The sequence below is a fragment of the Siphateles boraxobius genome, unplaced genomic scaffold (genome assembly GCF_051911475.1).
Source record: "Siphateles boraxobius isolate OS27281-9 unplaced genomic scaffold, OSU_SipBor_1 191, whole genome shotgun sequence".
Classification (NCBI taxonomy): domain Eukaryota; kingdom Metazoa; phylum Chordata; class Actinopteri; order Cypriniformes; family Leuciscidae; genus Siphateles; species Siphateles boraxobius.
The window spans coordinates 350,384-375,000 of record NW_027508801.1 but is presented as its reverse complement, the minus strand read 5'-3'; the positions used below and the strand labels follow the sequence as shown (position 1 = coordinate 375,000).

The following is a 24,617-nucleotide window of genomic DNA, read 5'->3' as shown; positions in this document are numbered from 1 at the left end:
ATTATGCTGTATGAGTATGGTAATGATTCAGTACAATAGTATATATAACATATCAGGGTATTTCCATCTGACACCATCAATGTACCATGCTAATACCTTGTTTTTTTGTTGTTGTGGATATGTACTATGGTAATACGATGGCATTCTTTAAAGTACCAGCCAGGAAAATATAATGGTATATGATTATGGTAATTGTTACCATTGTATACAAATACAATATCATGGTATTTAGACCAGACACCATCGCTGTACTATGCTATAACCTTGCTTTGCATTACGAATATGAACCATAGTAATTTATCATGGTATTTTTTGAAGTAATAGGTATTTGTTATATGAATACGATAATGATTCCGTCCCATGGTTAACGTTATATATATATATAAACTATACCATGGTATTTCCAACTGACACCATCGCTGTAACTCACCCTGAAACCCAGCGTTACATCTTTGTTAAGGTCATCGTGACTCACCATACACCTCCAGCGCTTTATCCTCCATCTTCTTGCTCCTCTTGTCAGAAAGTCGCGTGAGGATCCAGACTCGGTTCAGTAGTCCGAACACGAGCTCCATGACCCGGTCCGGTCCATCGCCATTGCTTCAACGGTCACGCGCTTCCGCGTTCACACAGAGTCAGACCAGAGCGATCAACAGCCGAGCAGAGAACCGCCCGTCTGGTTTTAACGGTCATCGACATTTTTTTATTTTCACTTTTTTCACATACATGTATGTACATTAAAACACTATACTTTGTATAATATTTCCTTGGCATCAAATTACAAGAAACTAGTTAACGCTGTTGTGAGGGTGTTTCTGGCGTGGACATCTTTTCTCTCTTCCGACTGCCGTTATCAATCTTCTATTTTTTTTCTCTTTTAAAAAAAACAACAACTGTGAAAACAATATTGTGGAGTTTTTCTTTTGCTATTTGAGCAAATGGAAACACAGATAATTATTTAATGTAATCTCTCATTTTCGTTAAAATTATTATTAATATAAAAGTCATAATTATCGAAATCGTCATAAAATCGAAATTATGACTCACTTATTACCTTTATGTCATTGTTTCGATTTAGTACGTCATAATTTCGGCTTTTCATCTCATAAATATGAATCAGTATGTCATAGTTTAACTTTACATGTCCTAATTTCGATTTCATATGTCATAATTTCGACTTTTCATCTAATAAATACAACTTAGTACGACATATTTTGACTTTTCATGTCATAATTAAATATTATTTGCAAAATAAAAAATACGTAGAGGAAATAGGTGCTGTGTTTGATTGGTTTTCCTGCCGTTCACGTGATGAGCATGTGATAATCAGCTGGGGTTTGTTTGGATCATGGAGGCTGATGTTTTGACTTTAGAACGAACGCTTTAGCTTTGTTTTTTTCATCTCGATTGTCTCTTGGTTTGTGTTTCCTGATGAAGGATGTGTGTTATTCCTGAGTGACTGACAGCGGTTCGAGATGCTGCAGGTGTTGAGCAGGGCAGAGGCGCCGCTGGAGGTGGACCTGCTGCCGGACACTGGTGTGTGTGCAGGTGTTGAGGACTCAGGTGTGTGTGCAGGTGTTGAGGACACAGTGAGGGTCAGGCTCAGTAAAGGCCCGTCAGTGCTGTGCTGTCTGAATGCTGGAGGTGAAGTGACCGTGAGGAACATCTCTGAGAGCAGCAGATCCTCACACACACTACAGCACTCCTGCACTGAGTGAGTCTTTCACGGAAAATACTCTTAAAATGTAATCGTTATGCATTTAGTATAATGTAACATTGCAGCAGTATATGTCATCAGGGTTCGTACAAGGTGCTTAAAGTATTTTAACTTTGACTTTTTGACATGTAAGTCCTGGAAAACCCTTGTAAACAGTCATATTTATGTAAAGGTACTTGAAAAGCGCTTGAATTATTGAACGACAATATGTGAAATTAGTGATTAATTTTATCGCTAAAACATTTTTTTTCACACAAAATGAACGCTGCAGCCCATCTGATATAGGTATAAAGACATTTTCCATGGCTATGAGTGCGATATTGCTCATAAATATCCCAGTATATGATACATCTTTAAGGAAAGCTATATCTTTTATCATAGTATCCTTTCAGTGGTTAAAGTTACCGCAGTCAATGCATGTGCTGCACTTTATTTGTACCATTTTGTTTTATTTGTTTATTTTTGTTTATCTATTTACCTTTTTAGAATTTGAAAGATAATAAAAAATATTGTTTGATAAGTGAGATCTCTGGTTGAAGTCCTTGAAAACCAAAAAAGAAGTGCTTAAAACATCCTTGAAAGGCCTGGAATTTCATTTTACAGTGTCTCTACGAACCCTGTGTCATATTTAAAATTTTTACCAATTCTGTTGTTGTTAAATCACGTAAACTGCAATCAAGTGTGTATATATCAATCTAACTATATTTTATATAATATAATCTCTCACTCACTCTCTCTCTCTCTCACACACACACACACACTTTCTCCCTTACTCGCTCGCTCACTCACTCACTCACACACACACACACACACTTTCTCCCTTACTCGCTCGCTCACTCACTCACACACACACACACTTTCTCCCTTACTCGCTCGCTCACTCACTCACACACACACACATACTCACTCACTCTCTCTTACACACTCACTGACTCACACACTCACTCTCTCTCTCTCTTACACACTCACTCACTCTCTCTCTCTCTTACACACTCACTCACTCTCTCTCTCTCTTACACACTCACTCACACACTCACTCTCTCTCTCTTACACACTCACTCACTCTCTCTCTCTCTTGCACACTCACTCTCTCTCTCTTACACACTCACTCTCTCTCTTACACACTCACTCTCTCTCTTACACACTCACTCTCTCTCTTACACACTCACTCTCTCTCTCTTACACACTCACTCTCTCTCTCTCTTACACACTCACTCTCTCTCTCTCTCTTACACACTCACTCTCTCTCTCTTACACACTCACTCACTCTCTCTCTCTCTTACACACTCACTCTCTCTCTCTCTTACACACTCACTCACTCTCTCTCTCTCTTACACACTCACTCTCTCTCTCTCTCTTACACACTCACTCTCTCTCTCTCTCTTACACACTCACTCACTCTCTCTCTTACACACTCACTCACTCTCTCTCTCTTACACACTCACTCTCTCTCTCTCTCTCTTACACACTCACTCTCTCTCTCTCTCTCTCTTACACACTCACTCTCTCTCTTACACACTCACTCTCTCTCTTACACACTCACTCTCTCTCTCTCTCTCTCTTACACACTCACTCACTCTCTCTCTTACACCCTCTCTCTCTCTCTTACACACTCACTCTCTCTCTCTCTCTTACACACTCACTCACTCTCTCCCTCTTACACACTCACTCTCTCTCTCTTACACACTCACACTCTCTCTCTCTCTCTTACACACTCTCTCTCTTTTACACACTCTCTCTCTCTTACACACTCACTCTCTCTCTCTCTTACACACTCACTCTCTCTCTCTCTTACACACTCACTCACTCTCTCTCTCTCTTACACACTCAATCACTCTCTCTCTCTCTTACACACACACACTTTCTCCCTTACTCGCTCGCTCACTCACTCACTCACACACACACATACTCACTCACTCTCTCTTACACACACACTCACTCTCTCTCTCTCTTACACACTCACTCACTCTCTCTCTCTCTTACACACTCACTCACTCTCTCTCTCTCTTACACACTCACTCACACACTCACTCTCTCTCTCTCTTACACACTCACTCTCTCTCTCTCTTGCACACTCACTCTCTCTCTCTCTTACACACTCACTCTCTCTCTTACACACTCACTCTCTCTCTTACACACTCACTCTCTCTCTCTCTTACACACTCACTCTCTCTCTTACACACTCACTCTCTCTCTTACACACGCTCTCTCTCTCTTACACACTCACTCTCTCTCTCTCTCTTACACACTCACTCTCTCTCTTTCTTACACACTCACTCACTCTCTCTCTCTCTTACACACTCACTCTCTCTCTCTTACACACTCACTCTCTCTCTCTTACACACTCACTCTCTCTCTCTTACACACTCACTCACTCACTCTCTCTCTCTTACACACTCACTCACTCTCTCTCTTACACACTCACTCACTCTCTTTCTTACACACTCACTCACTCTCTCTCTCTTACACACTCACTCTCTCTCTCTCTTACACACTCACTCTCTCTCTTACACACTCTCTCTCTCTCTCTTACACACTCACTCACTCACTCTCTCTCTCTTACACACTCTCTCTCTCTCTCTTACACACTCACTCTCTCTCTCTTACACACTCACTCTCTCTCTTACACACTCACTCACTCTCTCTCTCTTACACACTCACTCTCTCTCTCTTACACACTCACTCTCTCTCTTACACACTCACTCTCTCTCTTACACACTCACACTCTCTCTCTCTTACACACTCTCTCTCTTTTACACACTCACTCTCTCTCTCTCTTACACACTCACTCTCTCTCTTTTACACACTCACTCTCTCTCTCTCTTACACACTCACTCTCTCTCTCTCTTACACACTCACTCACTCTCTCTCTCTTACACACTCAATCACTCTCTCTCTCTCTTACACACTCACTCTCTCTCTCTTACACACTCACTCACTTACTCACTCTCTCTCTTACACACTCACTCACTCTCTCTCTCTTACACACTCACTCACTTTCTCTCTTACACACTCACTTACTCACTCTCTCTCTTACACTCACTCACTCTCTCTCTCTTACACACTCACTCACTCTCTCTCTTACACACTCACTCACATACATACACACACACATACTTTCTCACTCACTCACTCACTCACTCACTCACTCACTCTCTCTCTCTCTCTCTCTTACACACTCACTCACACACTCACTCACTCACTCACTCACACACATACTTTCTCTCTCACTCACTCACTCACTCACTCACTCACTCACTCACTCACTCACTCACACACATACTTTCTCTCTCACTCACTCACTCACTCACTCACTCACTCACTCACACACATACTTTCTCTCTCACTCACTCACTCACTCACTCACTCACTCACTCACTCACTCACTCACACACATACTTTCTCACTCACTCACTCACTCACTCACTCACTCACTCACTCACTCACTCGCTCACTCACTCACTCACTCACTCACTCACTCTGTTGTTTTGCTGTTGAGTTTCCTGTGGGAGGATCTGTCAGACCCCGGTGGTCGTGATGTGAAGCCGAAGCTGCTCCTGCTGGACTCTCGGTGCGGTCTGAGACTGTACGAGCTGAACCCTCAGGATCAGGTTCTGCTCGTGTGTGAGACGCCTGCAGACTCGCTGCTGCGCTGCCTTCAGGACAAACACCCCGGTGAGAGAACACACACACACACACACACACACACACACACACACACACACACACACACACACACACACACCTTCACATTAGTGCTATATTTCTTTTTATCTCCCAAGCATGACTGTGTGTTAACCACATTTTCTACTGATTGAGAGAGTAGATGCTGCAGTGGATTGACTTATAATGCACTATTTTACTGTCATGAGTGAATATTGTAGAATTTTTTTATAAACATTTAGTGTGTAATGTTGCTGTTTGAGCATAAACAACATCTGCAAAGTTACGACGCTCAAAGTTCACAGCAAAGGAAGATATTTGCTTTTATCGTTTTTTAAGGACTACAACAAACGGCAGATAGGGACTACACGAGCTTCCTCTCGGGTTAGTGACATCACTAACCCTAAAATTTACATAAACCCCGCCCCCGTGAACACGCCACAAAGGGAGTGAGTCAAACCCTGCGTCTCAATGTCCTAAACAGTGTTTGAGATTAGAATAAGTGTGTCCTAAAGTATAGTGTGTTGAAAAGAGTATGCCAGAAGATCCGTGCTCATTATAACAGCTAATATTACCCACAATCCATTGCGATTAGGAGGAGGAACTCCACTAGTGAAAAAGCATTAAAAACAACAAAACATGCGCGACCGATGGTGAGAGGTTCAGATAAAGGTTTGAGTGACTAATCAAAGTTGAACCTGATATAAAAAATATTTATTTAATGTTATCCGTGTTATATTTCATCTGCAATAACAATGTGGACTTTTATAAAGATCCGTTTGGCCATTAACTTTTAAATGCATCATTATGCGTTGATATAAGGAGAGTCTCTGCATGAAAGACACGCGACTGCAGATAATCGTGCTTCTGCTTTTCTTTTCGATACGGTTGAAAATTAAATGAAATGTGGATGATTTTATCTGTGAAAAGATGATTGACAGGTCAGTTTATAGTGACAGGATGATCGAGAGCAACTGTTAAACACAATTATATGACGAGAATTTTAGGGCGTAGTATAAGTAGGCGAATTGAGACGCAGCACATGTTGAGAAGAGGTGATCGGAGTTCCACACACACACACACACACACACACACACACACACACACACACACACACACACACACACACACATTAGGCTTGTTCGACTTGAACCGGCGCTGCACAGACCGATCGGTTGATGACATCAAAGTACCGCGAGAGCTATTCAAAAGCATAAGGAGCCGTCTGCTCTCTAATCGCTCTCGCGGTACTTTGATGTCATCAACCGATCGGTCTGTGCAGCGCCGGTTCAAGTCGAACAAGCCTACAAGCTCTTGAAGCTCCGCCCCCTGTGCCGGGAGCAGCAGCTCATTTGCATTTAAAGGGACACACACCATCCCTTTAAACCTGTGTGATCACACACTCTCCTCCTCAGATGTGTGTGAGCTGCACTCTCTCTCTCCGCTGAGCTTCACTGATGGTGTGTGTGTTCTGCTGGTCAACACTTCTGTCCTGCTGACGCTGCGCTGGGCCGACGAGACCTCGAGCCTCGACACACACTCCTCCTGTCGCCTCGACACACCGATCCCGACGGGGGAATCCTGTGTGGATCACCGGCTCTGTCGGGGAACGCTGTTCCTCCTGCTCAGCACTGGACTCACGTGTATCCTTCAGTCACACACACATTACAGTCTCTGAACCAGACGTGCTGCAGCTTTCAGATGGTTGAGGTTTATTAAATCTATAGAACATATTTTTATCGTAATTGCACAAAAAATAAAGTTCAGTCTGACATGCACAGCACAAGTCTGTCATATCGGCTACATAAAATTATAAGGAAAACATTATAATTGTGTGTTTGAGACGTGGCTTTTAGTGGTGAGACTTTTGTTTTTGTAATCAGGCTCTCAAAAATTATATAAAAATTCGGATTTAGATTTGTCGGCCAATATATCGGTTATCGGCTTTCAAATATAAAGAATTATCGGTATCGGCCAAAATGTTCATAGTGGTGCATCTCTAGTATATACTTATTATTATTATTATTATTATTATTATTATTACTGTTATTATTACATTTATAAAACATATTCTTAAGACAGAGAGAAACTACAGTCCTTTGAACCAGACGTGCTGCATTTCACCTTTGAGAGGGTTGAGGTTTATTTATGGACTATAAAACATATTTTTATTGTAATTGTACATACATGAATCAATCTAGAAGATAATTAAACAAGGCTTGTAAAACACCAAAATTAAAAATATTTTTTTATATTTTTTTTAACCTTTTTATTTTGAAGTGAAAATTCAATATAACATAATATATACAAATATTTTTTTAAAAATCTTAAGTATCCCAAACTTTTAAATTATATTAAATAATTAATGTAATATAATATATATATTTTTTTAAATCTTAAGTATTCCAAATTTAGAAATTATATTAAACAATTAATATAATGTAATTATATACACACACTACTGGTCAAAAGTTTGAAATCATTTTTATGTTTTTGTATGTTATATACTGTATGTCTCATGCTCACATGCATAGTACAATTCAAAGATTTCATTATATTTCAATTTTTTTAAATTATTTGCAAAAAAAACGCTTTTTTTTTATTCTCAGTGGTTTTAAAGGCAGGACAAAAAAACTACCAAAATACTTTTTATTTATTTATTTTGTGACTGTTAAATGAATGTCTCTTTTTAAATGTGTATAACTGAGATGACTTTGATTGGTTTAGCCCGTGAGCTGTGTGTTCTTTGACGCTGTGTGTCAGACGTGCTGGACGGCACTGACGGGAAGCTCCTGGCGACGGTGGACTTTCCCTTATACTGCGGTTCATCAGTCGTTTCTCCATCCGTCTCCTTCTGTCTGATCCAGATCTCACATGACCTCAGTACAGCGGTGACCGTGACCCGGCAGAACCAGGCCCTCGCCCTCGACCTCAACCACTACTTCCGGTGCGCCTTATACATGATCGCATGTTCAATTCTGCTATTAATATTATACAGTACTGTAGAGACTATTTTCATAATCTGAAAACCACACGCGCACCGGAGGGGAAAACAATCCAACCGTCTCATTTGACTTTGTATTGCGAGAAGTATATCCCTCCTTTTCATTTCTGTCTAAAAGCTGCTATGTGATAGGGTGTACAGCAAACACATAAATATGTTTTTTTTTAAGCTGTCGACTCTAAAAAAACAGCGTTTAAAGGACAATTCCGGCCAAGAATGAACCTGGGCTAAATAACACATGGGTACCGAGTTGACCGTTCTCTGGGATGCGTTTCATGATAATCGGATGTACCCGGTTTTAACGTTAGTTTTAGTTTAACCACAGATTAGCTTATAACGCTAGTGTATGGGGATTCGAATAAGTACAAATAAAAATCGCTAGTTAACACCACTAACAAGGCTCAAAATAGCCCCACACTAACACGCTAGCATAATGAGGGTCACTACCTGCAAACCGATATTGTTATATTAACAATATCACTGAACACGTGGATACTTGCATAAACAAAAGAGTGACCTGAAAAAATATGTAATATAGTAATATATGTAACATAACATAATAATATGATATGATGTAATATAATATAACATAATATTATATAATATCATATCATATATATTTTTTTAAGTATTCCAAGTATTCCCTTCTTAATTATATTAAACAATATAATGTAATGTAATCTTATATAATCTTGTGTGTGTGTGTGTGTGTGTGTGTATAATCTTGGATATATGTATGAATTTATTATATATCAAATTACATTTAGTCGCTTCTTTATAGTAATATTATTATTATTATATTTTCTATTTCTAAACTGCAAAATATATTCCAGATTTATTCCTTATTGTTTTTTCCCGCATCTGATTATTGTTATTTCATTTATTTGTTTACTTTATATAAATACGGTATAATATTAAGAACAGTATTTAATAGGTAAATACTATTTGCATATAGTAGTTTAATTGCATATTGAATACTACTTTTAATATTATACTGTACTATAAAAATGTATAAAATGAATAATATAAATGTAAAGATAAGCATCTTGGATATGTGTATCCATTAGTAACATTGCAATCAATTTCAGCTTTATATTATTGTTATTATTATATTTTTTATTGTTGTCAAATATCATGAATTAAACTGCAATTTCCAGATCTATTCCCTATTGTTTTTTCAGGATGTATCCAGATCACTTATATTGTCGCGCTGCTCCTAATCCACCGTTTCTCAGCCCCACTGAATCATGTGATCAGGACAGCATCGCAAGCTCCGCCCACAGCCTGACCATACTGGATAAACCCTTTCAAACAGACAGGTACTATATGTGTACTATATGTTTTATATTGATATTTATACGTCATCTGAAAGCTGAATACATAAGCTTTCCATTCATGTATGGTTTGTTATGATAGGAGAATATTTGTCAGAGATACAACTATTGAAAATCTGAGTGTGCAAAATAATCCAAACATTGAGAAAATCGCCTTTAAAGTTGTGCATTTATGTTCGCGATTTTGCTGCATTCACTCACAATAATAAATTTCTTATATATTTACGGTAAGAAATTTACAAAATATCTTCATGGAACATGATCTTTAACTTAATATCCTAATGATTTTTGGCAATAAATACAAATTTATAATTTTGACCCATACTATGTATTGTTGGCTATTGCCATAAATACACCATTGCGACTCGTGACTGGTTTTGTGGTCCAGGTTCACATATAAATCTGACTTCATTCTTTATAATGCATAAGGCATATTGTTACACCCCGTCTAGGCAACATGAAAGATTCAGAAATTTGCAGGGAATTAGAACAAAGGTCTATTTATTTACTTAATTTGGGACTTTTCTGACTAGGCCAAAATAACAAACAAAACAACCTTGTCTTTACCTCTTTCCTAAACCATAATGCAACACTCTCATTCCAGGCTTCATTTCCCGGGACCTTTTAAATGTGTCCAGGTCCAAAGAATTTATTTATTTAAACAAGCATTTATATAAATATTTAGGAATTTAATTATTTATTAAAACATTTTGTATGTATATTATACGTATTTTTATTCATTTATGAATTTAAGAATTCATTTTAATTATTTATTTTAGCAGTTATTTTACCATTTATTCAAGCGTTAAGCATTTATTTAAACATTTGCAGAATTAAACATTTATGTATTTATTTAAACATTAGCATTTATGCAAATACTTATTTAAGCAATTATTTGTCCATAATAATTCTTTCATAATTTTTTTTTGCATTTATTCAAGCTTTTTTATTTAAGCATTTGTTTAAACATTTATGTATTTAAGAATTTATTAATTTATTAGAACAAAGGTCTATTTATTTACTTAATTTGGGACTTTCCTAAACCATAATGCAACAGTCTTACTCCGGGCTTCATTTCCCGGGCCGTTTAAATGTGTCCAGGTCGTGGGAGTCGCGTTTGTCGTTGCTGTATAGTCGCTGTAAAGGCCCGGGTCGCCTGGGTCGCAGGTTCCCCTGGTTCAGAGACTTCACACACATCGAGTGCCGTCGGGCGGCCGCCACTGCCCAACTCTCCCAGTCCTCGGTGAAGCCAGGGGGCGCTGTGACGTGTTTCACCGTGCCGGAGAGAGCCACGCCGACGGGCCTGAACGTGTCCGAGTTCTCGGCGCTGGTTACGTTCGTTTCTCCTGCGAACGCAAACACGGTTCTGGCCTACTGGGATCTGGAGGCTCAAAGCGTCACGTACCAGCGGTCACACGCTCCTGCCGTTCCCGTCCAGAGATCTGACGACGAACACCTGTGTCTGTTACTGAAGGGTGAGATGCTTATCTGACCTCTGACCTTATGCCACGTATCAAAATATTACCTGTTTTTATTTTAAATGCACTGGCTGTAATGTTGATCATCGATTTCTTTAGAACATCAGCGCAAAATTCAAGAAAATTAAGCCTATTTTAGGACCACCAATTTTAAACAACATTTTTCTCCCCAAAAGTCTTTTTTGTAAAAAAAATGCTGTAAGGCTATGAGCATATGTTTATTTAAGCATTTATTTTTTTTAGAATTTTATTTAGAGATGCAAAAAGCAGCAATACACAAAAATACACAGCAATGACCTTAAACGTACAGTATGCACAAGAAAACAACAATATGTCCTAACATCGTAACATCATTTATTTAAGCATTTATTTAAACATTTACAGTGAGTATTTATTTAAACATTTATGTATTTATTAATTTAAACAAGCATTTATATAAATATTTAGGCAAAAATTTATTTATTAAAGCATTTTGTATGTATATTATACGTATTTGTATTCATTTATGAATTTAAGAATTTATTTAAATTATTTATTTTAGCATTTATTTAACCATTTATTCAAGCGTTTTTTAAGCATTTATTCAAACATTTGCAGTATTAAACATTTATGTATTTATTTAGTTATTCATTCATTTATTAGGCATTTATTTAAAAATGTATTTAAACATTAGCATTTATGCGAATATGTATTTAAGCAATTATTTATCCATAATAATTCTTTCGTTATTTTTTTAGCATTTGTTCAAGCTTTTTTATTTAAGAATTTATTTAATCGTTTATTTAAACATTTACAGTATTAAACATTTATGTATTTAAGAATTTATTAATTTATTTAGGCATTTATTTAAACATAAACATTTATTTAAATATTTATTAAGGCATTTATTTATCCATTAAAGCATTTTTGTTCATTTATGCATTTAAGAATTATTTAAAGAAATATTAAATATTTTTTTATTTTTTTAGCATTTATTCATTCATTTATTTAAGCATTTTTAAAGCATTGTAATATTATTTGTACTTCCTTTTAAATATGTATGACATATTTTTGTATTTATAATATAAAAAAAAACATCTGAGAGTATTCATGAAATTACTAATATGGCTTAATTTTTTTTATGCAAAATATATATATTTTTTACATTCTTTAGTACAATTAGGTTAATGTGAACTGGTCATTCAGCTGGTATATAAATAAGATTTGATAGTGTGCTTACAAAATATACTGTGATGGTGCGATGGTTCACTGACTGTATTACCATGTTACATTGAGTGTATATCATGTTACTGAATGATAATCATTTTGTGTGTGTGTGTGTGTGTGTGTGTGTGTGTGTGTGTGTGTGTGTGTGTGTGTGTGTGTGTGTGTGTGTGTGTGTGTGTGTGTTTTAGCGTCGGGTCTGTCCGTGGTTCTGTTCTGTGTGACGCAGGAGGAACTGTTAAACCGGCTGATGGTTTTTGGCACCGCTGGTACGGTCGACTCACTCTGCCATCTGAACGCATGGGGACGCTGTTCAATACCCATACATGCCCTACAGGTACACACACACACACACACACACACACACAAACTATGACATTTAATGTAAATATTATTTATGAAACTCAGAGAAGAAGGTGTTAATGAGGACCTATTCTGCTATCTTTATCTTTCTTTGGTGTGTAATGTTGCTGTGTCTCTGTGTTTCTGAACTCATTGTATCTTGAGTTCCTCCCGGGAACGAACACGTCACAATATTCCTCATTATAATAATTAATACACAGAATAAAGGGGCTTGGCTTGCTTGAGTTAGTTAGTAGTGTGTTAAACTGGCGGTTATTGTAAGGTGCGGGACGTTTCCCAAACACACTCGAAGCGCTCGACCAATCACAACACACTGCTCCAGCCGACCAATCGGAGCACAGTGTGCTTTTCAGAAGGAGGGGCTTCATAGAGACAGGAAGTAAACAGAGCGTTACTGACAGACTGGGAAGAGAGGAGCCGCAACAATGGAGAATATGAGGAAAATAATCAACATTCAAGCAGGAAAACCTGTTCTAGTAGAGACTAAAACATCAAGACTTAGAGCTGCACGATTATCACAAAAATCATAATTGCCGATTATTCCCTTGAAATTGTAATTGCGATTGTTAATTACGATTATCACAATTTACATTGAATATATATAAGCATATTATAATACATGTTTACACAAAAATAGTTAACACACACACACACACACAAGTACTGTCCCCCTTTACTCAACATACACATAAATTGTAAGAATGACTAATAGTAAAGACTACTAATAGATAAACATTAGGACTATGCTAAAGCAATTAAATAGCAGTCCCAAACTAGTTTTTGTTAATACAATGTAGATATGAGCCACCACAGTCATTTAAAAATATAAAAAATAACAAAGTGAAAATAAAGTGGCATTTTGGGGTAATGGAAAGGACAGGATGCAAATCCTTCTCAGCTAACACGTGATTTATTGGTATTTTACTTGTTTTTCGTGACTTACTAATTTACATTGTAACGACATTGCTCGTAGTTTCTTTTGCACTTTATACAGTGAAGCGATACACAGCGCGCGCCGCCGCATTTGCGCGTGCAATTGAAGAGTGCGCGACAGTAAAGTCCGTTTTTCTGAGGTGAAAGTCTTTTTTATTTCAGCGTACACTTACGTCACTGACTGGTGTGTCATATTGCGCTGGGTTTTCTGAAGTAGTCGTGATTCGCCTCTCATAACATAATTATGCTCTAAACACACACACGCAGAGTGGATTTTCTTTTGTAATCGCAGCTTTGAACGATTACGTAATCGTGGCATCCGTAATCGTAATCGCGATTAGAAATTCGATTAATTGTGCAGCCCTATCAAGACTGTAAAAGGGGCATAATAGGTCTTAAAGAAACACAAGGCTGTTTGTTGTGGTGTTTTTATTGTTTAAAGTGCCTAAAACCCTTTTAATCATGGTTCACACAACCTGTCTGAAATGTCAGTAAGTCTATATGAATATGTGAATATGATGTTCATTCATTTCAGGCCGGCCTCAAGAACCATCAGCTGGATACGGTTGATTTCTTTCTGAAGAGTAAGGAGAATATCCTGAGCCCCCCGTCTGGGTTTGTTCTGCCCGATCAAACGCCGGTCGTCTCGACCCAAACGCAGCTGAGGAGTAAGACACTCGCTTTAATGAGATCTGATCCTAACCACCTTCTCCACCCTCTGCTCATTAAACGATCTGAAGAAGTCTTCTCTCAGATCTGACAGGTTATTAAAGGGCAGGAGAAACGACGTAAAGCGTCTTTAATGGGCCTCTTATTTTAGCTCATGACCTCAGTGATTGGATCTCATGAAATATGAAATAGGTAATTTTTCAGTCACAAAAAAGTAAAAGCAAAACATTAAATTTACGACAGATATATTTAAAATATATATAAAAATAATATTATATAATTAGAAATCCACAATATATCGGCCACCATATCGGTATCGGCCGATACATGTTCATTTTTAATGTTATCGTTATCGGTCCAATAAGAACATTTGGCTGATATATTAAAGCTGATAAATAATGTATTATTTCCTTCAGCTGAGACACTTCAGATGCGCACTGTTGAACATGATGGCTTTGAATTGCTTGAAATATGATTGGAATCACTTCAAAAAAAGGAAAATACAGTTCATTGCAACATGTGCAGCGCAAGTCTCTCATATCAGCTTCATAAAATTATTAGAACAACATAATTGTGTGTTTGAGACATGGTATTTAATGATGAGACTTTGGTTTTTGTAATCAGGTTCTCAAAAATTATATAAAAAATTTGGATTTCGATTTATCGGCCAATATAACGGTTGTCGGCTTTCAAATATAAAGAATTATCGGTTATCGTATCTGCCAAAATTTTCATATCGGTGCATCTCTAATTATACTAAATAATATTAGAATGATTTCTGAAGGATCATGTGACACTGAAGAATAAAGTAATGATGCTGAAAATTCAGCTTTGATCACAAAAATAAATTACATCCTAAAATATATTCACTTAGAAAAAAGTTATTTTTGAATTGTAATAATATGTCACTGTTTATACTGTATTTTCGATCAAATGAATGCAGCCTTGGTGAGCAGAGGGAGACTCTTTCACAAACATTAAACAGTCGTAATTATTCCACACTTGTGTGTGTGTGTGTGTGTGTGTGTTGGTGTGTGTGTGCACGTGTGTTGGTGTGTGTGTACCTACTAAACTATATTTTTGGGACAAATTTGTACCGTTAAGAGACCAAAACCTGAAAAACTCTCCAAAAACCTCCCTTTACGGGCGTCCTCATCTGTAAATATGTGTCTAAAAATAAAGTAATTCAGTTTTTATATATATATGTATAAAAATGCAGAAAGTTTTCTGTGATGGGCAGGTTTAGGGGTAGGGTTAGTGTAAGGGAATAGAATATACAGTATAAAAACTATCATTGTCTATGGAATGTCCCCGTTTAGATAGCTAAGTAAATGTGTGTGTGTGTGTTTCAGATGTTCTGGCTCTGTGTCCGGCACTGGATCTGCTGCGTTCTGCTATACGGGACACACACACAGAAGCCCAGAGTCATCAGTTCTGTGAACAACTGCTGAGCATCACGCTGACCTTCCTCAACACACAAACCAAAGTCCTCCTCACCAGCACACACGGTAACACACACATGCCGTCTCAGAGAAGTGAGCGCTTATTCAGTGACCTGAAACTGAAACTGACATGCTGTGCTTAAAGTGCTTGAAATCTATTTTTTTGAAATTGAAATCCTGGAAAACCATTGAAAACAGCCATTTTTATGAATAAGTACTTGAAAAGTGCTTGAATTATTAAAAGACAATACATACATGTATACTTATTTTTCCAGAAAAAAACACAAATACAATCTTTTCTCGCAAAATTAATGCTGCAGCTCGTCTGATATAGATTTTGAGCCAAAATGGCTATTAGCGTGATGTTGCTCATATATTCCCAAGTGTATTATAAAACTTTCATTCTTCAGGTCAAGCACATATTCATGAGAGGGAAAAATCTGTATGAATGAGGAAATCATTCATATCCTTATAATGGTTAAGGGGATTTCATATGACGGGCTTGAACCGGATTTTGAAATCCTATTAAAATTGCATTTCTGGAATCAATTTTTTAGAATTTGAAAGATAATAAAGACATTGTTTGATAAATGTATTCCTTGAAAACCAAAAACAGTAGTGCTGGAAAAGTCCTTGAAAGTCCTGGAATTTGATTTGACCGTGTCTGTACGAACACTGTGTGTTGTGTGTAGAGCTGGACGTGAACCGGCAGGAGTGTGTGCAGATTTTAGACGGCTACATCTCTGATCTGCGCGGGTTCATGAAGAAGTTCCCGTGGGCAGATGGAGGTGAAACACCGGTGTGTGTGAGTCCTCGAGCCCCAGCGTCCAGCGCCGGCACAGACCCGGAGTGGCAGTCGCTCTCTGATGAGGTCAGTCAACAAAACACTCGAGACGCGAGCCATCCCTAGAAAATGAGTCAAAAACTCCTGCATATTTTTCCACGAAACATGACATCAGGCCTGATATATATATATTGTGTGTGAGACTGTGTGTGTGAGACTGTGTGTGTGAGACTGTGTGTGTGGGACTGTGTGTGTGGGACTGTGTGTGTGTGAGAGTGTGTGTGTGTGAGAGTGTGTGTGTGTGAGAGAGTGTGTGTGTGAGAGAGTGTGTGTGTGAGAGAGTGTGTGTGTGAGAGAGTGTGTGTGTGAGAGAGTGTGTGTGTGAGAGAGTGTGTGTGTGAGAGAGTGTGTGTGTGAGAGAGTGTGTGTGTGAGAGTGTGTGTGTGTGTGTGTGTGTGTGAGAGAGTGTGTGTGTGTGTGTGAGAGAGTGTGTGTGTGTGAGAGAGTGTGTGTGTGTGTGTGTGTGTGTGTGTGTGTGTGTGTGTGTGTGTGTGTGTGTGTGTGTGTGTGTGTGTGTGTGTGTGTGTGTGTGTGTGTGTGTGTGTGTGTGTGTGTGTGTGTGAGAGAGTGTGTGTGTGTGTGAGCTAGTGTGTGTGTGTGAGAGAGTGTGTGTGAGACAGTGTGTGTGTGAGAGAGAGTGTGTGTGTGTGAGCTAGTGTGTGTGAGACAGTGTGTGAGTGTGTGTGAGATAGATTAATAAGGCCAAAGATCGCCCGTTTAACCAATAACTACGATCTAGGTACACTATCTAGGTGCACTATCTAGGTGCACTATCTAGGTGCACTATCTAGGTGCACTATCTAGGTGCACTATCTAGGTACACTATCTAGGTACACTATCTAGGTGCACTATCTAGGTACACTATCTAGGTGCACTATCTAGGTACACTATCTAGGTGCACTATCTAGGTACACTATCTAGGTACACTGTCTAGATACACTATCTAGGTACATGACCGGCTGCTGACGGATCTCCGTAAACGTCTAAACAAATTGTCAAATAGGTGCTATTTTTTAAGTCGCAGGTTAAATGTCTAAACAACTACATTTTCGCCTAAAAAACTCTTAAAACTACATTCCATGACTCAATAACAGTAGTTTTTGTTAAATTAAAGTAGGTTTGCTCCTCCACCATTGACGCTGCCGGTGAGAAATCCTGCCAGTTTAGATGCGGCAGAAAGAGCCGAGTGATACAAATTGTGAAACGTTTTCCGTGTGATATCAGAATATTGCATGGCTGGAAAAGGCTCTCAGCCAATCAGATTTGAGAACCAGGGCCCAGTTGTATAAACATAGACTGTGTCTTAAGAACTTCAATTTAGACCAATCTACGTTTTTATGTAACTCACTTGAAAAAGATATATAACAGTCTTAAAAGAAAAAAGATGTATGACTAACCTGTAAGACTAGTCATTTATGGATAGTTTATGCAAGCAGCCCAGAACTAGTTTTGTTGTGTGTGTGTGTGTGTTTCAGGGTGTTGTGCAGCGCGCTGTATTGAGCAGAAGGATCCCACATGCTCAGGCTTTCCTGCGCAGACGCGGCTCTGTTGAATACAGTCTGGAGGACATCAGGAAGACAGGACTGAGACATACCTTCACCTGTCTCACTCACAGAGACCTGGCGCAGGCTAAAACACTGCTGACTAACATGGTACACACACACACACACACACACACACACACACACACACACACACAGCTGAAATACTGTACACTGCTGTTCAAAAGTTTGGGGTTGGGAAAGACTGTTTAATGTTTCTGAAAGAGTCTCTTCTGCTCAACAAGACTGGATTTATTTGATTACAAATATAGTAAAATTTGTGAAATATTATTAAATTTCAAAATAGCTGTTTTCTTTGTGAATATATGTTATAATGTAAAATGCAAAGCTGAATTTTCAGCATCATTACTCCTGTCTTCAGTGTCACATGATCCTTCAGAAATCAGTATAATATGATGATTTGCTGATCAAGAAACATTTATGATTATTATCAATTATATTTTACGTGGAAACCAAGACCATTTTACTTGTCAGGATTCTTTGATGAATTTACTTCTGATCAATTTAATGCGCCCTTGCTAAATAAAAGTATTGATTTCTTTATAAAATATATACATCTTGCTGACCCCCCAGACTTTGATTGTACAGTGTGATATACCGCAGGACTGACTGTCTGTGTTTTAGGGGTTCAATGTGAAGGAGCAGCTTCACAGCATCTGTGTTTTCACTGCCGATCGGGATCTAAGGGCCTTCATGGTGAGAATAAACAATAAATGGGCAATCTAATCCTCAAAATAAAACTCTTTCAGGGTTTAATCACTGGATGGACTGGACTTGATTACATTTTTTTTTAACGTCAGTGCAATTTTAGGGATTATTTTTTGCTGTTTTAGTAATTTATTATTGCTTTTATCTGGTTTAGTCATTTCTTATTGCTTTTTTGCTGTGGTTCTCAGGTTGAGGAGCTGCAGAAGCAGAATTACCTCTCGCGAGTGGAGATTGAGCAGGTGGAGTTCATTCGGACGATCGAGAGCTTGTGTTCGACTCCTGCCACGAGACGCTCCCCCCGTCTGGACAGCAGCAGGTGAGTGTTTCTTTTTCTTTCACATGTTTATTTCTGGCATATTTGACACTTTTATTGAGACAATAACAGGAAATGATGTGGGAGGTACAGAATGTTGCAAGCTGGACTTGAGCTCAATTTGAGCATAATTTCCAAAGCGTGGCTTGTGTTGACATGAATTAGATGTCTTTAAGCTAGCAAATTAAGCTTTTTTTTTTAGGACCATTCACTTTTTCATGACAATTTCTCCCCAAATTCTCCCTCTGTCTGTCTGTTTTGTTTCAATATTTTTTTAACTTAATTTTCTTTTAACATATATAACAGCAAATACATAGTTACAACTCTAAACAGAATTAAACAACAATAATAGAATTATAAAAGCCAGTAAAATAAACAGACAAAAAACGAAAATAAACATTGACCCAGGGGTAACATATAATTTAAAATAAATCAAATTCAAGAGAGAAATGCCTTGTGTCCCTTTTTTTAAAAGATTTTTTAATTAATTTTTTTTTATAAAAAAGCATAAATATTATACTTTGTGCACAACGTAACAGACTTTAAAGCTACGACATTGCTGGAAGAAGAGATAGTACCCAAATAACATTTCAGGTCTTTGCTTCAGATTTTAAATGCAGAACATTTCGACAAAATGCAATGACATCATCATATTGCATACTGGATTGCGATTGGTCCTCTTTCATGTGTGTATTTGCATACTCAATTGGGATTTGTTCTTCTTTCTTACATCTATTAAACCATCGGCTGTAAAAATATGTGAATATTCTCATATGAGAATTTTGTAAAGAAAAACTAATTATAAATCAGGCAGGTAAAAATTAATTTCCAACAAACAAAGTTTTTATGTCATTAATTTGTCAAGCTTTTATTCTGGTAAGATCACAAACCTGTCAAAAACATGTCAAGTCATGTTTCACTTCAAAATCAAATCAAGAAGTAATAAATTACTTTTTGCGGATTGGAAATTAGATTCTTTTTTTAGGAGTCTAGTTTTTTAGTCTTTTTTTGTATTTTGCATAAACTTCACTCCATCCTGTTTTTGTTTTGTTAAAATGTTCTGCATTTAAAATCTGACAGCGATGACATCATCCTGATGTTGCATACTGGATTGCGAATGGTCCTTTTTCATGTGTTTATTTGCAAACTCAATTGTGGTTTGTTTATCTTTCCTACTTCTATTTAATCCTCAGTTGCTAATTTTTAACACTGTAAAAAGAAAAAGTGAGAAATAATTAGAGAATAATTTAAAAGGCTAGTTGAAATTAATTCCCAACAAACGTAAAGACTAGATTTAGGTAATTCATTTCTCAGGCCTAATTTATTCACAAGCCAGTTCAAAAATATGTCAAGGTCATATTTCACCTCAAGGAATAAGTTACATTTTGCATATAGCAAATAAAGCGTTTTTAACAGTTAAAAGTGCAGTGTGTGATTTTTAGCTGCATCTAGTGGTGAGGTTGTGAATTGCACCAAACAGAAGTTACGGTGGCCGACAGGAAGTGATCTCGTTGTCTGAGACAGCAGAGAGTAGCCAGTTAAACTGATGTTTCTTTACAAAGATCAATTAAGAAATTGTTTACTTAATTATTCAGTAAAACCATATGTTATTGCGAATATTATTGTTACTTGTTCATCATCGTGTCAGTGTTTTATTCGCTGACTTTAGCAGCTTCGTTACACGAAGAACAACATAGTGACGAAACGCGTTTGTGCGTTCAGGGCCACTGTAGAAACATGTCGATGCAAGGAGACCCGCGTGTGTGTAGATTAGAAATGACTCATTCTAAGGTAATTAAAACATAACGGTTCATTAAGTAAGGTCTTTATACACCACTGCAGGGCTCTACAGTGCGACCTTTTTGCTCGCATATGCCCCTAAAAATCGATCCGTGCGAACCGGAAAAATGATTTACAAGCACAATGTGCGAGTAACTACCATAATCGAAAACGAGACGATTACTAAATAAAAACTAGTTTTGAATGACAAAAACTATGACGAAAATCTATTGACATTTTCGTCAACGAATAAAAACTAGACAAAAATGTTAGATGGTGGCGATTTGTGAAGCGATCCAGTCAGAACTGATGTCCTGCGTTTGTAGATGCGCATATTTGTCCTGTAGTAAGGACGTGCTGATCTACCAGCGGCACACGGGTTCACATGCGCTGCATGTCTCATAAAATATAAAAAAATGTAAAATGTAAACGTCTGGGAGTATGAGTAGAGCAGTCATATAGATCTGAATAAGAGTGACGACGACGCATAGTTTTCTGTGCGCACACACCCGACTCGAAGCGTGCAGCCACACACACACACACACACACACACAGTGCGCGAGGACTGAATTTAGCTTTCTTTCGTGTCTGAATGGACAAATACACAAAATTATGTCGATGTCCGTTTTGGAGAGTATTCACGGAAACTGTGTCGGTTATGTCTTAAACAGTTTTGAGTGTATCGGATGTGCATCAGTGCAAATGGATCCGCATGTCATCGGACATGATACGATGTCTTAAAGTGACAGTGAGTAATAAACCTAATGCAGTCTGTGTCCTTAATATTTATCAAGCAACAAAAGAAAAAGAGAAAAGCATTCACTGCTCGTTAATAGCTTTAATAAGGATTCAGTATATTTCATTCATACAAATAAATATGTCTGCTGCTTGAAATAATAAAGAATGATGTATGCAAGTAGTTATAAAGAATGCATATATCATTCATTGAAAGAAGACTATTCTACTTTAGGAAAAGGGGTTTTATTTAATTTTAAGATATTTTTTTAAGTCACAGTAGTTAAATCTGTATATGTATTGCATGTTCAAACTTTAAAATCATTCATATTAACAGGTTAATAGATGTTTTCTCCGGGAGTATATGGGTTTGGACATTTTAGAGAAATTCTAAATGAATGCATTACAATTGAACTAAACCCATTATATTTTAGTCGTCTGAATTGTTTTATTTTTAGTCTAGTTTTAGTTGACTAATACTAGTAAATACTAATACTCTCAGTTTCTCCTCCATGTTGTGGAAAAAGCCTCTGCAGTGAAAGATGCAGATTCACAGGTGTGCCGATGTGCTCCTCCTCCTGAGAGCAACACGTTCCCCTTGTTCTGTTTTACTAAAGTGATTGTAATGTGTGATTTATACTTCTGCATCAAAACGACGGTTTTGACACCATAGTTGAACAGAAAGAGAAGGAGCACACACGTTTTGTTATACATATATATATATATATATATATATATATATATATATATATATATATATATATACATATATAATAAACAGTCTGTTAAACTCTGTTACTTGAACATTTTTCACTGCGCTCCAAAATGTCTTTGTGTGCTCCTAGATTTTTTCATTTAGGAGCACATGTGCTCCTTGGGAAAAACCTTAGCGTAGAACCCTGCACTGAAAACATAGTTATGTATATGATATTGCATTTCTGTCTACAGATCCTCCTAAATATTACACAATGCACCTTTAAGGCTAAAAGTGAGAGTTGTGTGGGTCTTCTGTGCAGGGTTCTGCAGATAACCCGGTCCGATCCCGACAGCAGAAGAGTTCTGGAGGAGATCCTGCTGGAACCAGAGGCGTCGTCTTCTGGGTCTGTACTGGATCCCGTGCGTCTGGACTGGGTCAGATACTGGGACAGAGACGCTCAGAACGCCATCCTTCTGTCCCGACTGCAGCCGTCCAGTGAGTTCAACATGGCTGACCGCTTTTATAATCATTACGCAGTTAAAATAAAGTATTACATTCTTAGTAGAGATGCACTGATGTACCAAAAAAAATGAAAAATTTTAATACATTTATAACTATCGGCTAAAGCATGAAAAAGGCAGATATAACAAACCATCACGAGACATTTGTTTTTGCAAACAGGCTCTCAAAAATTATATAACAATGTGGATTTAGATTTATTGGCCAAAATATCGGTTATCAACTTTCAAATATAAATAATTATCGGTTATCGTTATCGTAATCGGCCAATAGTTTTATAATAAAATCGATATCGGCCAAAAAAAGTCCAATCAGTGATTCGTTCGAAATCTTTTGTTTTGTTTTTTAAACTTACTGATGTACCAAAATTTTTTACATTTTAATACATTTAAAACCATCGGCTATAGCATGAAAAAGGCAGATATAATAAACCATATAATGTCTTTTGCATAATGCAATGTTTTTCTCTAGGTAAAAAAATAAAAAACTTGCTAAAACAAAATGAAATCTGTACAAAATACAACAGGGATCGGCAATACTGAGTGTCTGGCGATAATTTAATTTAAATATTCAAGCGCAAGAAGAGGCGTATAAGAGACCTTTTTGGGCATGCATATCTGAAGTGTGCTGAATACTGAATTGAGTTCTCTTTTATTCTTCTAATTTGCACAAAATTACATCAAAATGCCTATTTTGGCAAGTTTCCTTGAAAACATTGTTAAATGAATGTAAACTGAATTAAATGCGTGTGTATCAGAATATTGGATCTGTGCATGCGCTCTTAAAGTGACAGCAGCCTAATAATCCTGGTGCTGTCTGTGTTTTAATGTTAATCAAACAACAAAAGACAATTCATGTATATTTAATTCATACAAGAATATATTTTACATTTGATTACTTTATTATTTATACTTGAAAATTACTGTTAGACCTAACTAAAAGCACTGTTTATTTCATATGCATTAGGGATGGACAATATATCGGCCGCCATATCGTTATCGGCTGATATATGTTCATATTTAATGTTATCGTCCCCGATAAGAAAATTTGGCCGATACATTAAAGCTGATAAATAATGTATTATTTCCTTCAGCTGAGACACTTCAGATGCGCACTGTTCAACATGATGGTTTTGAATTGCTTGAAATATGATTGGAATCACTTCGCAAAAAGGAAAATACAGTTCAGTGCAACATGTGCAGCGCAAGTCTGTCATATCAGCTACATACAATTATCATGAGAACATTGTAATTGTGTGTTTGAGACATGGATTTTAATGGTGAGACTTTTGTTTTTGTAATCAGGCTCCCAAAAATTATATAAAAATTTGGATTTAGATTTATCAGCCAATATATCGATTATCGGGTTTCAAATATAAAGAGTTATCGGTATCGGCCAAAATGTTCATATCGGTGCATCGCTAAATGTTTAATGGATCCAATCCATGTTCAATACAAATTATTTGATGATGCAGCTATCTAGTATACTTTAATGCATGCATTTTTGAACTTTGCTAATTTAAGACTTTAATCTATTTTATTGACAAAAGTTTAAATAAGAGTGCAAGAGACAAATATCGGTATTGAAATCAACCAATAGCTGTTTGTTAAAATCAGTATCGGCATCGGTATTTCTTTTGATATGATGCTTTAAG

At 37.2% G+C, this 24,617-nt stretch overlaps 2 protein-coding genes across 5 annotated transcripts in view; one reads left to right on the top strand and one right to left on the bottom strand.

The window, feature by feature from the left end:
* Window positions 1-617, bottom strand: part of ciao2a (cytosolic iron-sulfur assembly component 2A) — a 25,226-nt gene extending 24,609 nt beyond the window's left edge. For both annotated transcript variants that reach the window (XR_013205772.1, XM_077235440.1), the window contains exon 1: window positions 476-617. Coding sequence is in view for 1 of the 2 variants with exons in the window: in XM_077235440.1 (XP_077091555.1) it covers window positions 476-575 (100 nt within the window). In the remaining variant the exon portion in view is untranslated. The remainder of the gene's footprint in view (window positions 1-475) is intronic.
* Window positions 618-657: 40 nt separating this feature from the next.
* The window catches only part of spg11 (SPG11 vesicle trafficking associated, spatacsin), a 56,661-nt gene continuing 32,701 nt past the window's right edge, over window positions 658-24,617 (top strand). The window contains exons 1-15 of one of the 3 annotated variants that reach the window (XM_077235425.1): window positions 658-728; window positions 1,438-1,714; window positions 5,217-5,392; window positions 6,796-7,023; window positions 8,144-8,327; window positions 9,566-9,703; window positions 10,820-11,193; window positions 12,591-12,736; window positions 14,231-14,363; window positions 15,717-15,872; window positions 16,499-16,677; window positions 18,126-18,302; window positions 18,837-18,908; window positions 19,109-19,236; window positions 22,764-22,939. In XM_077235425.1, coding sequence (XP_077091540.1) covers window positions 1,476-1,714; window positions 5,217-5,392; window positions 6,796-7,023; window positions 8,144-8,327; window positions 9,566-9,703; window positions 10,820-11,193; window positions 12,591-12,736; window positions 14,231-14,363; window positions 15,717-15,872; window positions 16,499-16,677; window positions 18,126-18,302; window positions 18,837-18,908; window positions 19,109-19,236; window positions 22,764-22,939 — 2,506 coding nt within the window. In that variant the 5' untranslated portion in view covers window positions 658-728; window positions 1,438-1,475. Of the gene's footprint in view, window positions 729-1,174; window positions 1,715-5,216; window positions 5,393-6,795; window positions 7,024-8,143; window positions 8,328-9,565; window positions 9,704-10,819; window positions 11,194-12,590; window positions 12,737-14,230; window positions 14,364-15,716; window positions 15,873-16,498; window positions 16,678-18,125; window positions 18,303-18,836; window positions 18,909-19,108; window positions 19,237-22,763; window positions 22,940-24,617 lie in introns of those variants that run through there. The other 2 variants (XR_013205771.1, XM_077235424.1) reach the window with 2 other exon arrangements.